The sequence below is a fragment of the Lutzomyia longipalpis genome, chromosome 3, assembly GCF_024334085.1.
Source record: "Lutzomyia longipalpis isolate SR_M1_2022 chromosome 3, ASM2433408v1".
Classification (NCBI taxonomy): Eukaryota; Metazoa; Arthropoda; class Insecta; order Diptera; family Psychodidae; genus Lutzomyia; species Lutzomyia longipalpis.
In genome coordinates, this window is record NC_074709.1 from 13,301,737 (window position 1) to 13,320,435 (window position 18,699).

At 38.3% G+C, this 18,699-nt stretch overlaps 4 protein-coding genes across 5 annotated transcripts in view; 3 read left to right on the forward strand and 1 right to left on the reverse strand.

Moving 5' to 3' along the window:
* Positions 1 to 10,257, forward strand: LOC129793177 (protein fem-1 homolog B). 2 transcript variants are annotated; one of them, XM_055832970.1, is made up of 10 exons: positions 1 to 366; positions 1,035 to 1,218; positions 1,866 to 1,964; positions 2,052 to 2,164; positions 2,243 to 2,390; positions 3,419 to 3,987; positions 4,052 to 4,374; positions 4,664 to 4,793; positions 8,273 to 8,402; positions 8,472 to 10,257. In XM_055832970.1, the coding sequence occupies exons 1-10, from the start codon at positions 220 to 222 to the stop codon at positions 8,645 to 8,647; spliced, it is 2,019 nt and encodes a 672-aa protein (XP_055688945.1). In that variant the 5' UTR covers positions 1 to 219; the 3' UTR covers positions 8,648 to 10,257. The 2 variants fall into 2 exon arrangements, with proteins under 2 accessions (XP_055688945.1, XP_055688946.1); XM_055832971.1 differs by having other exon boundaries at positions 4,691 to 4,793.
* Positions 1 to 18,699, forward strand: part of LOC129793173 (uncharacterized) — a 1,136,769-nt gene that overhangs the window by 196,948 nt on the left and 921,122 nt on the right. The gene's annotated exons all lie outside the window — the stretch shown is intronic.
* LOC129793172 (uncharacterized) overlaps positions 10,158 to 18,699 on the reverse strand; it is a 17,853-nt gene continuing 9,311 nt past the window's right edge. Inside the window, exons 2-5 of the mRNA XM_055832928.1 lie at positions 12,083 to 13,029; positions 11,437 to 12,014; positions 11,223 to 11,363; positions 10,158 to 11,090 (exon numbers count right to left, since the gene is read on the reverse strand). Of these exons, the coding sequence (XP_055688903.1) occupies positions 10,542 to 11,090; positions 11,223 to 11,363; positions 11,437 to 12,014; positions 12,083 to 13,029 (2,215 nt within the window). The 3' untranslated portion in view covers positions 10,158 to 10,541. The remainder of the gene's footprint in view (positions 11,091 to 11,222; positions 11,364 to 11,436; positions 12,015 to 12,082; positions 13,030 to 18,699) is intronic.
* LOC129793252 (lysozyme c-1) lies at positions 15,142 to 17,874 on the forward strand. The gene is made up of 3 exons (XM_055833082.1): positions 15,142 to 15,566; positions 17,306 to 17,394; positions 17,466 to 17,874. The coding sequence occupies exons 1-3, from the start codon at positions 15,422 to 15,424 to the stop codon at positions 17,661 to 17,663; spliced, it is 432 nt and encodes a 143-aa protein (XP_055689057.1). The 5' UTR covers positions 15,142 to 15,421; the 3' UTR covers positions 17,664 to 17,874.

Genomic DNA, 18,699 nt, shown 5'->3' on the forward strand with positions numbered 1-18,699 from the left:
TCAGCAATTCAGTTTTTCGCGAACTGCTGAAGTGAAAAGAAGTAAAAAACTTTTTGGTGCTTTCTGCGAAAAGCGAGTTTTCCTGTGAAATAAAGACTTGTCAATTGATTTCGTGTGAAGCTGGAGATTAATCAGGGGGATCCAGATACGGAGGACACGGAGGAGATTGAGGAGAATCTCAGTACTCTCGTAATTCATGGTTTGACAAAGGATGGGAGTATGGGGAAGAAGTACCAGATCTCAATCCCAAATGACTATCTCCGGGAAATTGTCTACCAATCCGCCAAGGATGGCATGAATATTCTCCTCTATGGGCATCTCCAGAGGATTCATCCAGCTGAGATGCGGAATATCATCATCAATCAGGTGTGTTCCGTATGTGTGTGATGCAATCATCCCTGGGAATTTCTCCATGCCCCTGGGAATAGGTTATTCCTGGAACTAGGAGAGAGAGAGAGAGAGTGTTTGTGTGTTTCCTTGGTCACCCTCCAGGTCCAGCCAGAGTGTGGCAAATGCGCAGAGACGCATCCCTTCTGTGACCTTCTGCATTATTTTTAGTTGCATGAAACGCAATTATTGGCGATTGCGTGCAAATTCTCTGCTAACAGAGCTTCCGGACAGGAGAGCCCCCGTGTCTTTGTACTCATCATGCCCGCGTTCAAGCCACGCGCCTTTGTCCACAAATTGCGCCGCTTGCCTATTTTTAGTTATTTCTCCCCACGACGCCACACAGGCCCCATTGTCTGGTGTGTCGTGTACGGCGTGAAGCCCAAATGGACAAAGATCGTGCACACGGGATGCGCAGAAGCACAAGGAAGTGACCTTGACACCGAAATTCCCACTCACGTACACACACGTTGTTCCCACGCGACGTCAATGCCCTCAACTGACCGACATGGTGTGCCCGGAAGCATCCTGCAAATGTCTCTCTATCTCTCTGGGACTAAGAATAGAGAGATGGCTTGCGTGGAATTCCTGAGAGTCCATCAGTGGGGTCATATTTGAGACTTTTTGTTTTTCCTTCTTCTGTGCAGGGTGGCGATGCAGGAGAGCCCAAGACACTGAGCCCCTTCATGGTGGCAGCCTACCATGGGCATGCTTGTGTGCTGAAGATGCTCCTGGAACGCTTCAAGCCTGATTTGGAAAATGAGTGCCCTCTCAACTACGATGGGACACTCATTGAGGGCGTCACGGCGCTCTGGTGTGCCGCAGGAGCTGGTGAGTACCACAAGCTAAGAGATAAAGCCGTTTTGTCGTATTAATTTAAAAGATTTTTGAATAAAGAGGGGAAAGTTCTGTTTTTTTTTTTTTTGCATTGAGAAAGAAAATTTGAGAGCGCAAAAAAAAACTACAGTTGGTTTATTAAAGTTAGGGACAGAAAATGAATTTTCTTCACCTATTTTCAACTTGTAATTCCGGGAAATCTTAAATGAATTTTAGTTGAAATTTTAAATTTAATTGAAAAATCACTTAAAATTACATTAAGAGGTCATTAAACGCGCGCTCTTTTGACCAAGAATTTTCCAAGAGGCAATTTTCAGCGCATCAATCTTCCCATCTGCCTCTGTGTTGTGACACAAAGGATAATTAATAAGGTGCAAAAGTTGATCTTTTGGCGTGTTTCGCATAAATTTTTGCCCCCAAATGTGGATGAGAAAACATTTTAACATTGTGCAAAAAGGAATTTGATGTGAAAATAAATTCTGCCGGCAGTGTCTCAGCTGTTGCTTTTTCCTCCCATTTCCTGCACAAAGAAAGTATATTTTAGGATAAAGAATTCGGAATCCTCGCACAATGACGAGGCTTTTTCTTCTTGTGCTAGAAATTCAGGGAATTCTTTGTGAATCTTTGGGTTGAATTTTTAGGGCATTTGGAATGCGTAAAGGTGCTCGTGAGGGCAGGAGCGGATGTCAATCACTGGACAAAGTCGCATTCAACTCCAGTGAGGGCTGCATGCTATCTGGGTGAGTTGCAGGAGGATTTTGTGCGGTTGTTGAATCATTGAATTGATTTATTTGTCTTCCCGATGGGATTTTCCGGGACTTTTCCAGGGCGCATGGATATTGTGAAGTATCTGATGGCGCATGGGGCTCAAATTGACCTGCCCAACATCTACAACAACACCTGCTTGATGATTGCCGCCCATCGCGGGCATCTCGATGTGGTAAGGAGGAGTTTGTGTGAAGATGGAGTAAACGGGAGCTCAATAACGTGGCTCAAATGTGGGTATTTTATGTTGCAGGTGGAATTTCTCATGAAGGAGGGCATGGACATCAACACCCAAGCACGCTGTGGCGCCACAGCACTCCACTACGCCGCTGAAAGTGGTCACATGGAGATCTGTGAGCTTCTCCTCAGTCGTGGGGCCATTATTACGAAGAATGATTACGGTGAGGACACACAAAAGCATACAAATTCCCCCCACATTGACCCCGTAATTCGCACGTTTTGCGCGCCACGGAAAAATCCCACAAATTCCCCACCGACGCCCGCTAAACTGCGTGAGTCACGCGACTGACGGGTTAGTTTATAATTGGTCTGTATGGCATCATGCAGAGAGAGAGATGCTCAAAGAAGAAAAATCTCAGAAGATTCTGAGGATTTACTAATTCGGCTAATTTTAATTTTTTTTTCGCGATTAGCCTGATTTTCTTTTCCGCACAATCACAGCGCGCAGAAGGTTTCTTCATCGTCTGAATATTTCTTTGATTTATTGATGAAATCTCACGCGGAGATTAGAAATAATGTTCTTGACACTCATGATTTTTAATAACTTTGGCACTGAAGCCGCTATGTTTTCTATTTTGGGCCGCAATGTCCCTTGAAGCTGTGTGTGGAATGTTGTGTTTATTTTGTATTGAAGAAAGACAGCATAGATTTATGTTTATAAAACGCATAATTTGAATTTTCTTTAGCTGTTTTCTTTGTGATTTTCCCAACTTCCGATTTTCTCAAAGAGCTCGCAAATGGCTCAATCGTGATAGTCACTGCGGTGCACGTAAAAAAAAAGATTTGAGCATGATGTGTTTGATATGCTTCCCGGAAAGTGTCATAAGTGGCTGGAAGTTGAATAGTCATCCTTCCCATTGTATCAGGAAGTTTCTAAGGGATCTTACGAACTTCCTTTTCAACACTCGGCTGATGCTTGATTTCATTAAGGTGTCAAAATCTGTTTATTTTGAAAGTTGTCTTTGCAATTGCTTGAAGCGTTTTTATAAACTCAGATTTTGACCTGAAGATGACATCAAGGATCAGCCGAGTATTAAAAAGCACGTTCTTAATATCCATTAGAAACTTCCAGATGTAATGGGCAGGATCACTACACAACTTTCAGCCACTTATAGCACTTTCCGGGAACTTATCAAACCGTTATCAACTTCAAGTTGCTGAGATCTTTATGATTTGAATTTTCCTTTAGATTTAACGCCCGTTCTTTTGGCTGCTGAACGAGCACACAGTACCACTGTGAGTGTCTTCCTGGAGTTCCCGGACTTGATGACAAAGCCCGAGAAGATTGAAGCGCTGGAATTGCTGGGTGCTTCAGTGGCGGCCAATGAGAAGGATGCCCAGAGTTTGCCAAAGGCACATACATACCTCATGGCAGCCATGGAGATGCGCCATGATGATCCGGATACAGTGCTGCGGAAGACACTGGAGCCCCCAATTGCGGCCTATGACAACTGGGTGGAGTGTCAGACTGTGGCTGAAATGCAGGCCATCCGGCACAATGCAAATTCCATCTATATGGAAGCTCTGGCTGTCCGGGAGCGTATTCTGGGGAGAAAATTCCCGGATTTGGTGTCCCCGGTGGTCTATCATGGAGCTGTGTGTGCTGATCATGGACGTTTCGATAGGTGTGAGAATCTCTGGCATCATGCGCTCTTCCTGCGCCAGAGTAATGGTTACCCGGTGGCGAGAGATCTTCAGCGCTTTGCCCAACTTTTTGCGCAAATGTTCACAATACGCTACCCCTTGAGACTTCCTAGTGTATGTATCCGGAATTTTCGTTGTCCTCTATCTTCTTTTTGCTGAATATTCCTCCCATTTGCAGCTCATCACAATCCTCAGTTCGTGTGTGGTTGAAATGGCACGTACGACAAAGAAGATGAATGCAATTACAGTGAAGGAGGGCAGTGAGGAGATGATTGAAGAGGTGGATTCCAACATAATCTCAACACTTTACATCATTTGTCTCATTACAAAGCTCATGAAGAGCCGTAAACCCGTCGATCCGGAAGATCTCAAGCAAATCTATAAGCTCGTGAAGGAAGTTGTCTTCCTCCATATGAGGCTTCGTGATGGGCAAACAATTCTTCATTTAGCCTGCAATGCAGCCCTGCCACTGGATGAATTCCGTACGAGAGATCTTTTAGGGTGAGTTTCAATGCAAAAAAAAATCTATTTTATTTATCATTTAAAGACACAAAACTAAATTAAAATTAAGACGTGAGTGGATTATGCAAGATTGGCTATGACACGGGGAAATTATGCAAAAATCAACCTTGTGGGCTATTTTTGCAAAGAGATCAGCGAATTAATGGCCAAATGGGGTCATCGATTGGCAGAAGAAGAAAGATAAAAATTTGCTCATGAATCATTTTCATTTTAGCTTTAAAGAATGAAATAAATTGTATTTTATAATCTCTGTAACATGCAAACTAAGGCGTCCTATCATGCACGTTTTCTTCAGCTTCCCATGCCCGGATACAGTGAAGCTCCTGCTTCATTGTGGAGCAAATCCCAATGATGTGGACTTTGATGGAAACAATACGCTACACGTTCTCGTAAACAGGGTAAGAAGATTTTTTTTTTAAATATACAATAGGGGAAACTGGGGTTAAACAATGGAGTAGCAAGAGGAAGTATTTGGGTGTTTAAAATCCTTAAAGTTAAGGCAGTTTGGAATTGTTTTTTAGAATAATTCATAAAGAAATATTTCTAAAAATATTATGAAAAAAATTGATAAAGGTTATCAAACGTTTTAAAAGACCTTAAACGTTAAAACAATGAAACGTCAAAAGAAATTTAAACACTTAATAAGAAACGTCAAATATTTAATAAGAAATGTCAAATATTAGAATTGAACTGTCAAACATTTGACAAACAACGTAAAACATAAGAAAAGATTTCTAACGTTACAAGAGGAAACTCAAATTTTGACGCTAAACGTTCGAAAAGAAACGTTAAACACTAAATAAAAAAAACATCAATTATTAAATAGCAAATGTCAAACGTTTGAAATGAACTGTCAATTATTAGAAAGGTGAAACATTAGGAAAAATTGAAACGTTGGAGAATCAATGTCAAACATTTAATCAGAAATGAAAAGCATTAGGAAAAAAACATCAAAAATTTGAAATGAGACAATAAACGTTCAATAAGAAATGTCAAAGATTTCTCGAACGCTGAACGTCAAATGTTTAAAATGAACTATCAAAGATTATTGCAAACAATGTGAAACATCAGAAAGGATTGCAAAAGGAAAGTCAATCATAACGCGTCCAGTTATAAGAGTTGGTGTCCCACAACGTGTAGAAGTTTGTTTATGCGTTGTAATACTATTTGTGAGCAATATTAGTAGGCAAAGTTGATTTTTTTGTGAAATTCAGCAATTTGATGCATAAAAATGGTCATATCTCTAGTTCTATAACACCTACAGAAATTTCTTGACTAGTTTTGGAAAGGTCTTGAAATAAGCTATAATTTGACATATATCTCAATGATTTTCAAGGTCACCTCTAGAACACAAAATGGAGGATATTTGTTTCACAAAAAGAGTTTTTCGCATTTTTCGTTCTGAAAGAATGGTTCTAGAGGTTTCTGATGTTCTAGAAAGTTGTAGATAATTACAAAACCTTTAATTTGATACCAAATTGAGCAAAATCGGACAAGCGGTTCAAGAGATATGGCTCTTAGAACTTTTCAAATGCAAGAATTTTTCAAATGGTCATATCTTCTAAACGGCGACATAGATTTTCTTCATTTTCGGACTGGTGACAGATATTGAGTCAGGCCACAACATATCAAAATTTAAAGGAAATCTATAACAGATGTTCGGAGATATTGCCCCTTAAAGTTAGGCAATTTTTGTTTTTGATTTTAGCGCCTCTTGCGAATGTTTTTGGAACTTGGAATGTTCTAGACAGTTGTAGGGCTTCTTGAAACCTTTCATTTGATACCAAGATGGTCAAAATCGGTCAAGCCGTTCTCAAGTTATATTGAAAAAACACTTTTTGCTTTAGACCGCCATATTTGCTAAACCGCTTGACCGATTGTCAAGTATGAATTGTTGATGAAGACGTCTCACTGAGCTCTACAACATACTAGAATTTCAGATCTCTAGCTATAAGGGAAGTGGTTGACGTTGTTTTAAAATGGCGGACGGCGGCCATCTTGGATTTTGAAAATGCGAAAAAATGAAATTTTACACCCACATTTCTATAGAAAACTTCAAACTCGAAGTCTCTATCTGTTACTGTTCTCGAGATATAAGGCAAAGTTTGGACCACCGGCAGGCCGGCCGGCAGGCCGGCCGGATCAAAAATTTTCCACCACCATTTTCGTAATGTGGGATGTCTAAAACGTGCTCATACCAAGTTTGAGCCCGATCTGAGGTGGTCGGTTTTTCCGACGATTACAATACTTGGTGTTGGCCACGAAGTGGAACACCAACTAATAATCTGCCAAATAGACATCGTAAATTTAAAAAAAAAAGTTACATGAAATGCCTCAAACGTTAGAAAAGAAATGTGAAACAAGAAAGAATTACAAACTTTTAATAAGAAACGTTAAATATTTAAAAACAAAATTAAATCCAGTTATTAGAGTTGGTATACCACAACGCGGATGGTGTTGTAATTTAATTTGTAAGTAGGATTAGTAGGCAAAGTTGATTTTTTTTATGAAATTCATCAATATGAAAGATAAAAATGCTCATATCTGAAGTTCTATAAGACCTATAGAAAATTCTTGACTAGTTTTGGAAAGGTATTAAAATAGGCTATAAATTGACATAAATTTCAATAATTTTCAAAGTCACATCTAGAACAAAAATGGCGGTTTTTTGTTTCACCAAAACAGTTTTTTGCACTTTTTGTCCTCAAGAAATGGTTCTAGAGGTTTCTGATGTTCTAGAAAGTTGTAGAGAATTGCAAAACCTTTAATTTAATACCAAGATGAGCAAAATCGGGCAAGCGGTTCAGGAGATATGGCTCTTACAACTTTTCAAATTCAAGAATTTTTCAAATGGCTATATCTTCTAAACGGCGACATAGATTTTCTTCATTTTCGGACTGGTGAAAGATATTGACTTAGGCTACAACATATCAAAATTTAAAAGAAATCGATGATGGGGATTCAGAGATATTGCCCTTTAAAGTTAGGCAATTTTTGTTTTTGATTTTAGCGCCTCTTGCGGATATTTTTGGAACTAGGAATGTTTTAGACAGTTGTAGAGCTTCTTGAAACCTTTCATTTGATACCAAGACGGTCAAAATCGGTCAAGCCGTTCTCGAGTTATATCGAAAAAACACTTTTTGCTTTAGACCGCCATATTTGCTTAACCGCTTGACCGATTTTGAAGTATGAGTTATCGATGAAAACATCTCACTGAGCACTACAACATACTAAAGTTTCAGACCTCTAGCTATAAGGAAACTGGTTGACAGTATTTCAAAATGGCGGATGGCGGCCATCTTGGATTTTGAAAATGCAAAAAAATGAAATTTTACACCCACATTTCTATAGAAAACTTCAAACCTGAAGGCTCTATCTCTCACCGTTCTCGAGATATAAGGCAAAGTTTAGAGTCCCGGACGGCAGGACGGCAGGACGGCAGGCCGGCCGGATCAAAAATTTTCCACCACCATTTTTGGAATGTGGGTTGTCTGAAACGTGCTCATACCAAGTTTGAGCCCGATCTGAGGTAGTCGGTTTTTCCGACGATTACAATACTTGGTATGCCACGATTGTGGTATACCAACTAATTAGGTAAGACACGTCAAATGTTAGAAACAAAATCGCGCGTTAAAAAGAAACGTCAAAACTTCAAACTTTAGAATAGAAATGTCAAAAATTAATCAAAATCTCACAAAATATTATTGTACGGAAGATTTTTCATAAGAATGATTTCTTCAATTTTTATTCTTAACACTTTCCTAACTTTATTAGCACCAGTCTTCTATAAATTTTAGTATTCTTAATAGAAAAAATATTTAGGGGAGACCAGGGCAAATTTATGAAATTTCCGATAAAAATAAAACTTTTCACACAGATTAAGGATCCTCCTCCAAGGCATGTGATCGTCACACTGGAATACGTTCTCAATCGCCTAATTCGGGCTGGAGCACACGTGGATGCGGTCAATGATCAAGGATTCACGCCACGTCAATCCACACAGATCAGTAAGTTTTGAAATTTCTTTTTTTTTTTGCCCCAATTCTAAGTGCTAAATCTGCGGAATTTTCGTGCAGAAGCCGTTCAGAACATTGTGCGTTCGTACGAGGTGCGTGAGATGAAGCTGGCTTGCTTGGCTGCCCAAAGGGTAGCGCGTAGCAAGATTGAGTTCGAAGAGATGGTGCCAAAGCACTTGGAGACCTTCATTGAGATGCACAGCCCTAAATTTGACATTAATAGTGAATACTACTAAAGCAAATTGGAGCTGAGAGTAACTTTTCGTTCAACTCTTCACTCTTCCTGCCACTTTTTGACGGGTTTTTCTGTACACGACCGAGACTGTGAATTGAGTTCCTGTGAATTTGCGCCCCCTAAAAGAAGAATCAAGGGAAAGGTGAGTCGCATATCATGGTGTACGATTTTTACTATTTTTTTACAAAGATATTTTTCTTTAATTAAAAAGAAATTTGTATAAAAGAAAATGTATTCCTTCGAGAAGTCATCATAGATTGGGAAATTATTCCAAAAATAAATCGAATGAGTTTAAAGAAAAAGCTTTTAATTAGGAGGAAAATATATTTACTTAAAATAAAAGTTTTGGTAAATGTAGGATTTTTTATACATCAATGGGAAAGGGAATGGTGAAGGTTTCCAAAAAAAAGAGAAAAATTCTCTGGTGCTCTTGTAGAATTTTTACATTTTTTAAAAATAAATAATTTTAGTAATTTCTTAGATTTTCTTATTAAATAAATGAGAAATATTTTTTAAAGAATTTTAAAAGTAATTAGGTCCATAAAAACGAACCGAAATGCTTCGATAATGGAAATGTTGAATAAAAATGTATTTTTAGAGTATTTTTTAAGTCAAACTTTGCAAAATAAAAACTTTCTTTTTTTAAGAAAAATTAAATTATTTGTTCAAAAAAATCGTAAATTCTCTAACTGAATTTTTTTTTTGAGTTTTATGAAATTAAAGTTTTATGAATTTCTATATGTTCTCTTAACGTTTTAAACTTCTAAATATCGCATAGGTAATTGATTAATCTTGGTTAAAATGTTAAAATATAAAGTTTTTTCTTTTCAAATTAATTTTCTCATTTTAAAAAGATTTTCAATATTTTTCAAGTCATCCAAACGTTAAAAATTGAAGAATGAAATTTTGAAATGAAATAGAAATAATAAAAGATTTGAAAAGGATATATATATAGGTATATACATATTTTTGAATAAGATTAATTTATTCATAAGACTGTGAGATAAATATTTAAAGAAATTATCTAGATTATGGTTAAGTTTGTATTTTCATGACAAACGAAGCGGCTTTTGCAGATTTTTATAGCTCTAATTGGAGATAAAAAAAGATCTTTAATAATTTTTGAAATTTTCAATACTAACTCTAAACAAAATCATGAAAAAATCTGCATAAAGTCCTTTAAGTTCAAATATTGAAATTTCTGCCAAAAAAAAAATCTTCTTAAATTTTTTAAATAAAAATAAAACCTGAAAATAAAATTTCTACAACTTACCTTAGAATAGTTTTTTTTTAAAGATGTTTTAGGTGATAAAATAAAATTCAGATGACTTCCAAAGAATTTTTGAACGTTTGTTTCTTGTACGTACACCTCAACGTGCGATTCTTCCCCCCTTGGGGCAAATTCAGGACGAGTATGTAGATAGAGAAAGACCTTTTTCTCGAATTAGCTTCTTATTTTTAAGGAATATTTTTGTATCTTCTCAATTAGTTTAACGAAAAAAAAAGAAGAATGAAAAAATGTATCTATATATTATAAAAAAATTATTTAATACTTTGTTTTGTGATATAACTTTTCAATTAAAGGGATTATTTTCTTTATATACAAAAGAACCTTGTTTGGTTTCTCTGGTTAGGGTTGATGCTGGTTTTGGGAATGTTTCTTCTTCTGTTTGATTTTATTTTAAAATTCTTTTACACAATAAATATCTGTCTAATCTTAGGTACTAATCACCCACACACACACGCACACATGGGTAGAAGGGGGTGGTAAAAATTGAGGGTGGTGTCTCATCATTCAATTATGGCACACTGACTTGGTTAGGATTCAACATTCGCGCGGGAATATCTACAAAAACGAAAATTTGGGGGCGCTATTTACACAGACGTGGTGCTCCTCATAAGCTCGTTGTGGCTTGGAGCTTGAAGTAGCGATTGTTGTGATTCTCAGCATCCTGGCAGCTACCGGCAACACCATTCCCTGAGGCTGTGTAGCATGTGGCCACAGTGGGGGCGTGGCGACTCTGCTTGAGCTTCGTGGCGCCCCAGATGAGTACGAGAACGCTCATGATGAGTACACCAAGCGCCAGGCCGGGAAGGAAGCTCTTGTTGATGTGGACGTTATTGAAGAAGGCCACTGTTTGATTCTCAACGAGTGTCTTTGCTTCCGCTGCTCCTGTTCCGTTTGCCTCTTCCACGGAGGTGAGACGCGGCACTAGAAGCTCCTCGACAGCGGTGACGCGATCAAAGGTGGAGATATCCGTGGGTTGGGGCGTCGTTGGCATTAAGCGGGTGATGTTGGAGCATCCAACCACAAGCTCCGTTTGGCCCTTCTTCAGCAGGACAAGGCAGAAGCGGTAGCTGTCGCCAATAGTCAGCGTTGAGCTGTCGCCCAAATTCACCACAACTATGCTCCCGTCCGTGGCTGCAAGAGGTTCACAGTGGATCTGCGCAATGGGAAGAAGGTAAGTGAAGAAGAATTTTATTTAAAAATTATTTTGAGGAAGAAATTTTTAATTTATCAATTCCGGGAATTTTCTGAAAGGATTTTTTAATGCTTTTAACAAAAATTCCCATACCGGTGAATGATCCAGTAGGATCTCATGGATATTTGTCTCCTTGTACACGAAGATTGCATCACATGTGTACTCTGTGACGAGAATATTCCAAGTGAGCGATAAGCTGTAGTCAGGCTGGAGTTTTAGTTCCCTGAGAGTTATCTGAAATCCCCAAAAGAAACCAACAGTGAGTCACATAAAAATCTCTCAAGAAGAACTCCCCTTTGCTACTCACCACATCGCTATAGTCCCTGATGTGGGTGGAAGTGGTATTTGAGAGCGTTTCCAGCTGATCCAGCACGTTGGCATTGTCAAAATCCCCATCACTGGCTTCACAGCTGAGTGATTCGACGGGAACTTGGAGTAGAGGAGCTCCCTCGAGTGCTGGTGGAGTGGCACAAACAGCCCCCAGGAGATCATGAGCTGGAATTGAGACACTCCTGCCCAGCCATTCGGCAAAGGGTTTCAGCGTACAGTCGCATGAAAGTGGATTGTCCAGGAGGGACAAACTGTGCAATTCACTCGCATCCATGGCATTCTTGGCCACAATTGAGATGTCATTCCCATCGAGACGGAGCTCCTTGAGAGCCGGCAGGGGTGCTGTGAGATCCGCTGTGAGAGCACGTAGGAAATTGTGCGTCATATCGAGCACCACCAGACGTTTGAGATGCAACAGGGAGGCTCCGGAAATGGCAACAATGCCATTGTAACCCAAATCGAGAACTTGCAAGGAGTTCAATCCCAAAAAGGCATGATCCTGCAGTACGTCGATTTGATTGTGTCTCATGGACAGCGTGATGAGCCGAGGGAAGCCTATTTAAAGGAGAACAAAATTGAAAAATATTCCTCGAAGGATTTTTCCTTAATAAGTAAATCTTTACCTTCAAGAGCTGCATTGTGGACACTGGTGAGGACATTCTTGTCGAGATTTAGTGCTTCCAACTGCGAGAGTCCCGGCAGGAGTTTCTTCGTTAGAGGTCCCTTGATGCTGTTGGACTTGAGATCCAATTCCCGGAGGTTGAGACACTGCCCAATTGCCTGAATGCTCGATGGGAAGTCCCCAAGGCGATTCCCATTGACTTTGAGCGTTACCAGGCGCTTCAGGGGGGTGAATGTTCGCTGGGAGATGCTGGAGATTTGATTGTCACTCAATTCCAGGTACGTGAGACGCTGCAGGGTGCTGAAATCTGCTGCTCCGAGGGCTTTAATGCGATTATTGGACAAATCTAGACGATCGAGGGCCACAAGGGGTGACAGGGAGTTCCATGGGACACCCATAAGAGCATTATTGGGCAGCCCGAGAGCCTGCAGGGGTGTCCTGAGGCCCACAAAGGCTGATCTGTGGACGCGTTTAATCTCTCCGGATGAGATGACGAGCCCATGGAGGGAGACATTCTCAAAGATACGCGCATCACTGAGAAAGGTAACATTCTTGAGGGTGCAGTCCAGCAGGGAGACCGCATATTCTGCTTCCCTCAATCCCTGGGCAATGAGCTCTAGCCCGTGGATGTCTCCGCTGCATCTCAGCGTATGCGGCATGTCGCATCCACACTCAAGATTGCGATTCCGCGTAATATTTGGGCACTTCCAGTCCTGCCCCAAGTTTTCGGGTTCAATCACAATGGACTTCCGTTCGACTTTCCGCTTCCTGTTATCGGCCTTATTGACAAACTTCGCCCCATCGCTCGGTGGGGGTTCCACCGATTCCGCAGAAATCATCACCGGCGCCTGGATGCATCCCCCGAGCACACAGTCGTCCATCTTTCGTTCCTCCACATCCCCACCCAATGGGCCTGCCTCAAGGAGTACAAGTGGCAGCAACAGCAATCTGGGGAAAGATGTTGAAATTAAATTACGCCCAATTAAGGAACAATAAGGTCGCGTAGTAGCTCTGTCTCTTGGAGACGCATCTCATGCCATCACGTAAGCTGCCCCCCCCCCCGCCTCACTCAATCCAACACAATCAGCCTGGAGTGCGCCGGAATCGTGCCCCAAATAAAGCATCCGCTTCTAATTTCATCATCGTGCGCCATCACAACTTGCATCCAATCAATCCCAGTAATTTTCCCAAACCCAGAGAGAACAATATTGCAACACACACCATACGCAGAATTGCTTCCAGAGACTCCCTGCTGCCCCCCGGCAAGATATCACGGAGATTGGAGGGATCAAGAGCGATCATTTTCATTGCAAAACTTTCCACCGTAAAGTGGATTCAATAGACTGGCTTGAAAGGAGCTTGAAAAATAACCAAATATTGGTAATAAATTCTAGGCTTAAGGAGCATAGAAAATTCTTTCAAAGGTCTTACAAGATCTTGAGGTCTTAAGGATTGTTAAAATGTATTGCTTTTGAAATAAATTTTTTTTTGTTCAAATGAGTCTTTTGCTGTTCGAACTAATAATCTCTAAAATCGACCTTTTTTTTTAAAGAATTCACAATAAAATTCTTTAAATAAAACGAATTCTAATCATTCTAATTAAAAAATATATAAACTAAATTAAAACTTCAGAAATATTAACGAATATATTCTTTACCCTCCAATTGACCTCATTAATGCCAAATATTCTTATTCTGTAGAACTTTTCCTCTAACAAAAAAAAAACAACAGAATTTTTTTTAATGTACCCACAACTGGTTCTACGTCTGAGCCATTGATTAAAAAAAAACTCTTTAAACTTCCTTTTACGATCACACTGATCGCGAGAGGAAAAAAATCAATTGGGGACTCTTGTTGCGATTTTATGTTGCTGCAAAAAAGCTGACTTTGCCCATTGGTGGATCATTGTTGTTTGTTCGAACATTAATCCAGCCAATTTGGAATTAAGAGAACACAAAAGATCTTGCGCGCACCGTTTTCCAACACTGACCATCGCGCTTTTCATCCCTGATTAACCACAGAACGCAAAATGCGGAACACTCCGTGATTGTTCCTCAATCGGGAATTGCGTGAAAAAAAAAAGAAGAAATGAATGAGTCTCCCATTGATGGACAAGTGATGAATTCTGCGAAATGTGTGGCAAAGAAAAATGCACAAAACATCTCAAACGGATGGTAAACAGTCTGTTTGGTAATGTGGTTACAATTGCAGAAACTCTAGAGAATGAATTATGGTTCTAAATTAAATTAAAAATGGGAAAAAATCAAACTTCGATTAAATTAAGTCTTTTAATAGACATTAGAAAACCTATAAAAGGAATTTGTCGCCTTTTAACGATCCCATTTTGTTGCAAATGAAAAATAAAAGAAAAAAGAGCAAAGTACTAAAAATAATTTAATAAATAATCTAAATTCGTTTAATTCTAATTTTTTTCTGTTTTTCTTTTTTACTTCATTAATACGTCGACTTTTCGATTCAATTTGAAGCTTCTTCAGGGTACTGAAGCTGCCCAAAGATCGGTTTCTCTTTTAATTTATTTGATTTTCTTTCTGTGCGGCCACACAGCCTCTAACAAAAAGATAGAAATATCAAAAGAGCTGCGTTATCAACATAAGAAACACACACAGGCTGCACAATAAAATGCAAAATGAAAACACGAGGAAGCAAACAGTATGAATTTTTGCTGCTCTTCGCAAACAAACGGCGATCTGCAAATTTAAATAATTTAGCACTCCACTGCTGTGAAGGAATTGATTCTGCGAAAAAAGAAGTTGAATGTTGAAACAAGCTTTCGCATTGCCCCAACACATTAATATTAATATTGTTGTTAGGAGAGAAGAAATATGGTTTTAACTTAATAAAATCGCCACTAAAGTTGACGAGATGATCATGTTGTGTGACGATGTGTGTGCGCTCCATGTGCCCACCGCTTCCCAGTCAATTCATCTTATTCTTCATGCAATGGGGGCTGCTGAGCGTGTGAGAATGAGACGGTGCTGGGGCAAATAAGTGTGAAAATATATTTGTTTTCTACATCACACCAGGAATATTATAGTATTTATATTAAATTTATAGAACGCAACGCAGCCCAATTCAGCAGTTCCTTCGAACAACTGAACGCGAACGGACGGTTACGCAGAGACACGCCACAACATCCCTAATCCGTGCGGGATTTTCTTGACTCATCTTAGAGAGATTTTTTTCTTTTTGTGCTTATTGATAAGATAAAAAAGGCCCAGTGTGTGTTTTTCCTCATTTCGTGTTATTTTTTTTGTCGTTTGTTACTTTGAAAGACACAAAACTGCGACACATCTGTGAGTCATCTGCCCCAGGAACAAATATGCGATTAAATGTGCTGAAGATCACCTGCCTTGCAATCTTTGCCGCACTCCTCTTTACAACTGTTTCGGGGAAAATTTTCACACGATGTCAATTGGCTAAAGAGCTGGCCCGTCACAAATTTCCACGGAGTTTCATCTCAAATTGTAAGTTTTTCTCCTCTTTTTGTTAAATCTTTCTTAAATTCTTTTGAAATTTTTTTTATATAGAGATTTATGGGGGTGGATGAAAAATTGAAGGAGTTGGTTGTTTAAGAATGTTCTAAAAGGGGCTATAATTCTGAACAAAAGGGGGTTGTTGGAAAATTTAGAAATACGAGAAAATCATTGAGAAATTCCAGAAAAGCTTGATGGTTAGTGAAACCAAAAAAAAAAGAAAGAAAATTCATTGCAAAGAAATCTGAAAAATCTCATTTCCATTTATTGTTAGAAATGGAAGATTTTTAAGACTATTTCACAATTTTGGCAAATAGTTTTGAAGTTCTTTGTTAAGGAAAAAAACTAAAGAAACGAAGATAAAAATTAACTTGAATACAAAGTGAGCAAACAAATAAATTCAAGGTGATTTTTTCCAGTTATTACCACCTAAATTCTACCGATTCTACCTCATTAGGAAAAACTTATATAGTTTCTTTTTAAAGCCTTTAAAATTTTACATCTTTTTTCTTCAGAGAAAATTAATTTTCTTTTTTTTTTAGAATTGAAAAATGAAGCTAAATGAATCATTAGATTTCTTTATCACAATTCCCTTTTACCTCATTTTAATTTTGAGATAAAAGTTTATCATTCTTGGGTTATTTTAGGAGAAATTCTAAATCTTTTGTTGGAAATTCCCAACATTATAAACTTCTTGTTAATCAATTTATTGTTTATCAGGCCTTGTCTTTGGCATTATTTAATCTTTTCTTGCGTTTTAGAAATTTTATCCTCGTGCTGTAATAGAAATCTTTGAAAATACTCTAGAGAGATTTTTTACAGCAATTAGTTTATCAAGAGAAGAAAATTATTTAATCTATTAATTTCTTTAATCATTAATAAATAATTCTTTTTAAAAATTATTTCATTGGAACTTTCTTCTTATTGTAAAGATAAAACTTATGTAAGACGATAGACGTAAAGTTTTTATTTTTTATGTTTTAAATTTTTAAATTGAAATTAAGTATCTTACTCCTTAATCCACCCCCACTGGTACGTTCCTGAGAGCACACGTTTTTGGGTTTATAGAATTTTTTGATGATCTCCGCGATCTCTCTGTCAAGATCACCGGGAATGTGATTTACACACATTTCCAGGGATATTAAAAAGTCTTTAAAAACTAATATCATTAGAGATCTTTTACGACGACTCTCCTCCCATTTGACTTGGGGAATCACTCGCGAGATTTTTTGTGTGTGTAACATTGCCTATAAATTAATTATATAACCACTTTTTACGCGATCGAGAGAACTCAAAAGAAATGAATAGAAAAAAGCCCCCACTGCTGGCTTCCAAAATAATTCATTCACATGCGTATAAACATTTTGGGTTGTTCGAAGTTGACAAACTGTAAAATGTGGATATTTATCACTTTTATTTTGCCATTTAAGACTTTTTTTTATGGGCTAAAGAGAGAAAAAATTCTCTAAATAAAAAAATAGAATTATTCGCCTGAAGATTAATTCGATAAGATGAATTTAACAAGAAGAAATCAAGCAATTTGGCAATCATTAGTGGGAGTTAAATGTTGATCCAAAAACATTGTAGCGAATAAAGTTTTATAAGCAATTTAGCTAAATTGCATGAGAAGCTCCATAAATTGTGCCACAGAGCTTGTTATCATATACAATTTAATATTTTGCCTCTAATGCAATCATTTGTCACTTCCTCCGGCTTTTTTCTTCACACAGGGGTCTGTCTCATTGAAAATGAAAGTGGCAGAAGCACAACAAAGGTGACTCAACATCCAAACCTCACAACAAGCTATGGACTCTTCCAGGTGCGGCTTATTGGCGGGCGATTTATTGATTTAGCGGAGGGAAATTAAAATGGAATCTATTTTTTTTGCAGATTAACAGCAAAGATTGGTGCAGAAAGGGCAGAAAGGCGGGAGAATGCAACATGAAGTGCGAGGATTTCCTCAATGATGACATTTCGGATGATATTCGATGCGCAAGGCTCATGTACGATCGTCATGGATTCCTCGGTTGGTCTGGCTGGAAGAATAAGTGCAAAGGACGATCCCTTCCTGATGTCTCCCATTGCTGAACGTTCCACCAACAATCCCTCCGTGTACTACCACCACCCCATCATTTGTCTTTTGTATACAAGAATCCTTTTATTTTATTTTTTTTTAAATTTCCTCAACGGATATAATAGCAAAAAATTTCACAATGAGTATGTGGCTTTAACTCCTTTGACTTGGACCAATGCGAGAATGGTGAAAAATTTGCATAATTAATAAATTTGGCATGAAAAATTCCCCATCTATATGGCCCCGAGGCGCATCTTGCTTTAATTTAAATTCCACACACCAGCCTGCATCTCCACTTTACCCGCAATATAAATTGCTTCTGTGCGCGTCCACTGACCAAAAATTTATTACCCTCGATCACCTTCCATTATTTTTTTTTGGGTGTTTTGTGCGCAAAAATTTTCTTCATGCCAGACGGCCAAATTCTTTTTACTGCTCCCCATTTTTTTTGTTGTTTTATTTTCTCGCCATTCTTTTTTGCATCCCAGAAAACACAACATTTAAAAGTCATTTCCTCTCTGGGATGGTACAGCGTGAGTTCACTTGTGCACCAGTGTCTGCCCACCGTCTTTCGACGTTAAATATTGTGCAAAGAGACAAAGGGAAAATATAAAGCAACTTATTTCCGCTGCTCCCAAATACAGGGTGTGCCAATGGGGCTGTTTTATTAAATGAAGTAAGAAAACAAATTATTTTGGGAGTAATGGTATCAATTGAGAGAATGGGTTTCTTAAAGATCGGATTTTCGGCCTGAAGCTCATTTAACTTAATTTTATTAAAGGCCAACGTTTCGGACTATTTAAGTTCTTCCTTAGGGCATAGGAAGGATTTAAATAGTCCAAAACGTCGACCTTTAATAAAATTTATTTAAACGAGCTTTATCAAAAATCCGATCTTTAAGTAACCCATTTATTGTCCACGGTCGTCTCTTTACTTGTCAATTGAGAGAATTAATTTTAAAAGTAATAAGGGTATGAATTTTATAATTTTACACCCAAAAGAGTTTATTCAGTTTTATTGAAGTTAATCTGTTAGACAATACCTTGTAGA

Bases quoted from the DNA above. Each gene is read 5' to 3' on its own strand.
- LOC129793177 (XM_055832970.1), top strand. From the start codon at position 220: ATGGGGAAGAAGTACCAGATCTCAATCCCAAATGACTATCTCCGGGAA. The intron at 1,965-2,051 runs GTGAGTTGCAGG...GGACTTTTCCAG, and splicing joins GAGGGCTGCATGCTATCTGG to GGCGCATGGATATTGTGAAG. The intron at 4,375-4,663 runs GTGAGTTTCAAT...ATGCAAACTAAG, and splicing joins CGTACGAGAGATCTTTTAGG to GCGTCCTATCATGCACGTTT.
- LOC129793252 (XM_055833082.1), top strand. From the start codon at position 15,422: ATGCGATTAAATGTGCTGAAGATCACCTGCCTTGCAATCTTTGCCGCA. The intron at 15,567-17,305 runs GTAAGTTTTTCT...TTCTTCACACAG, and splicing joins ACGGAGTTTCATCTCAAATT to GGGTCTGTCTCATTGAAAAT. The intron at 17,395-17,465 runs GTGCGGCTTATT...TTTTTTTTGCAG, and splicing joins CAAGCTATGGACTCTTCCAG to ATTAACAGCAAAGATTGGTG.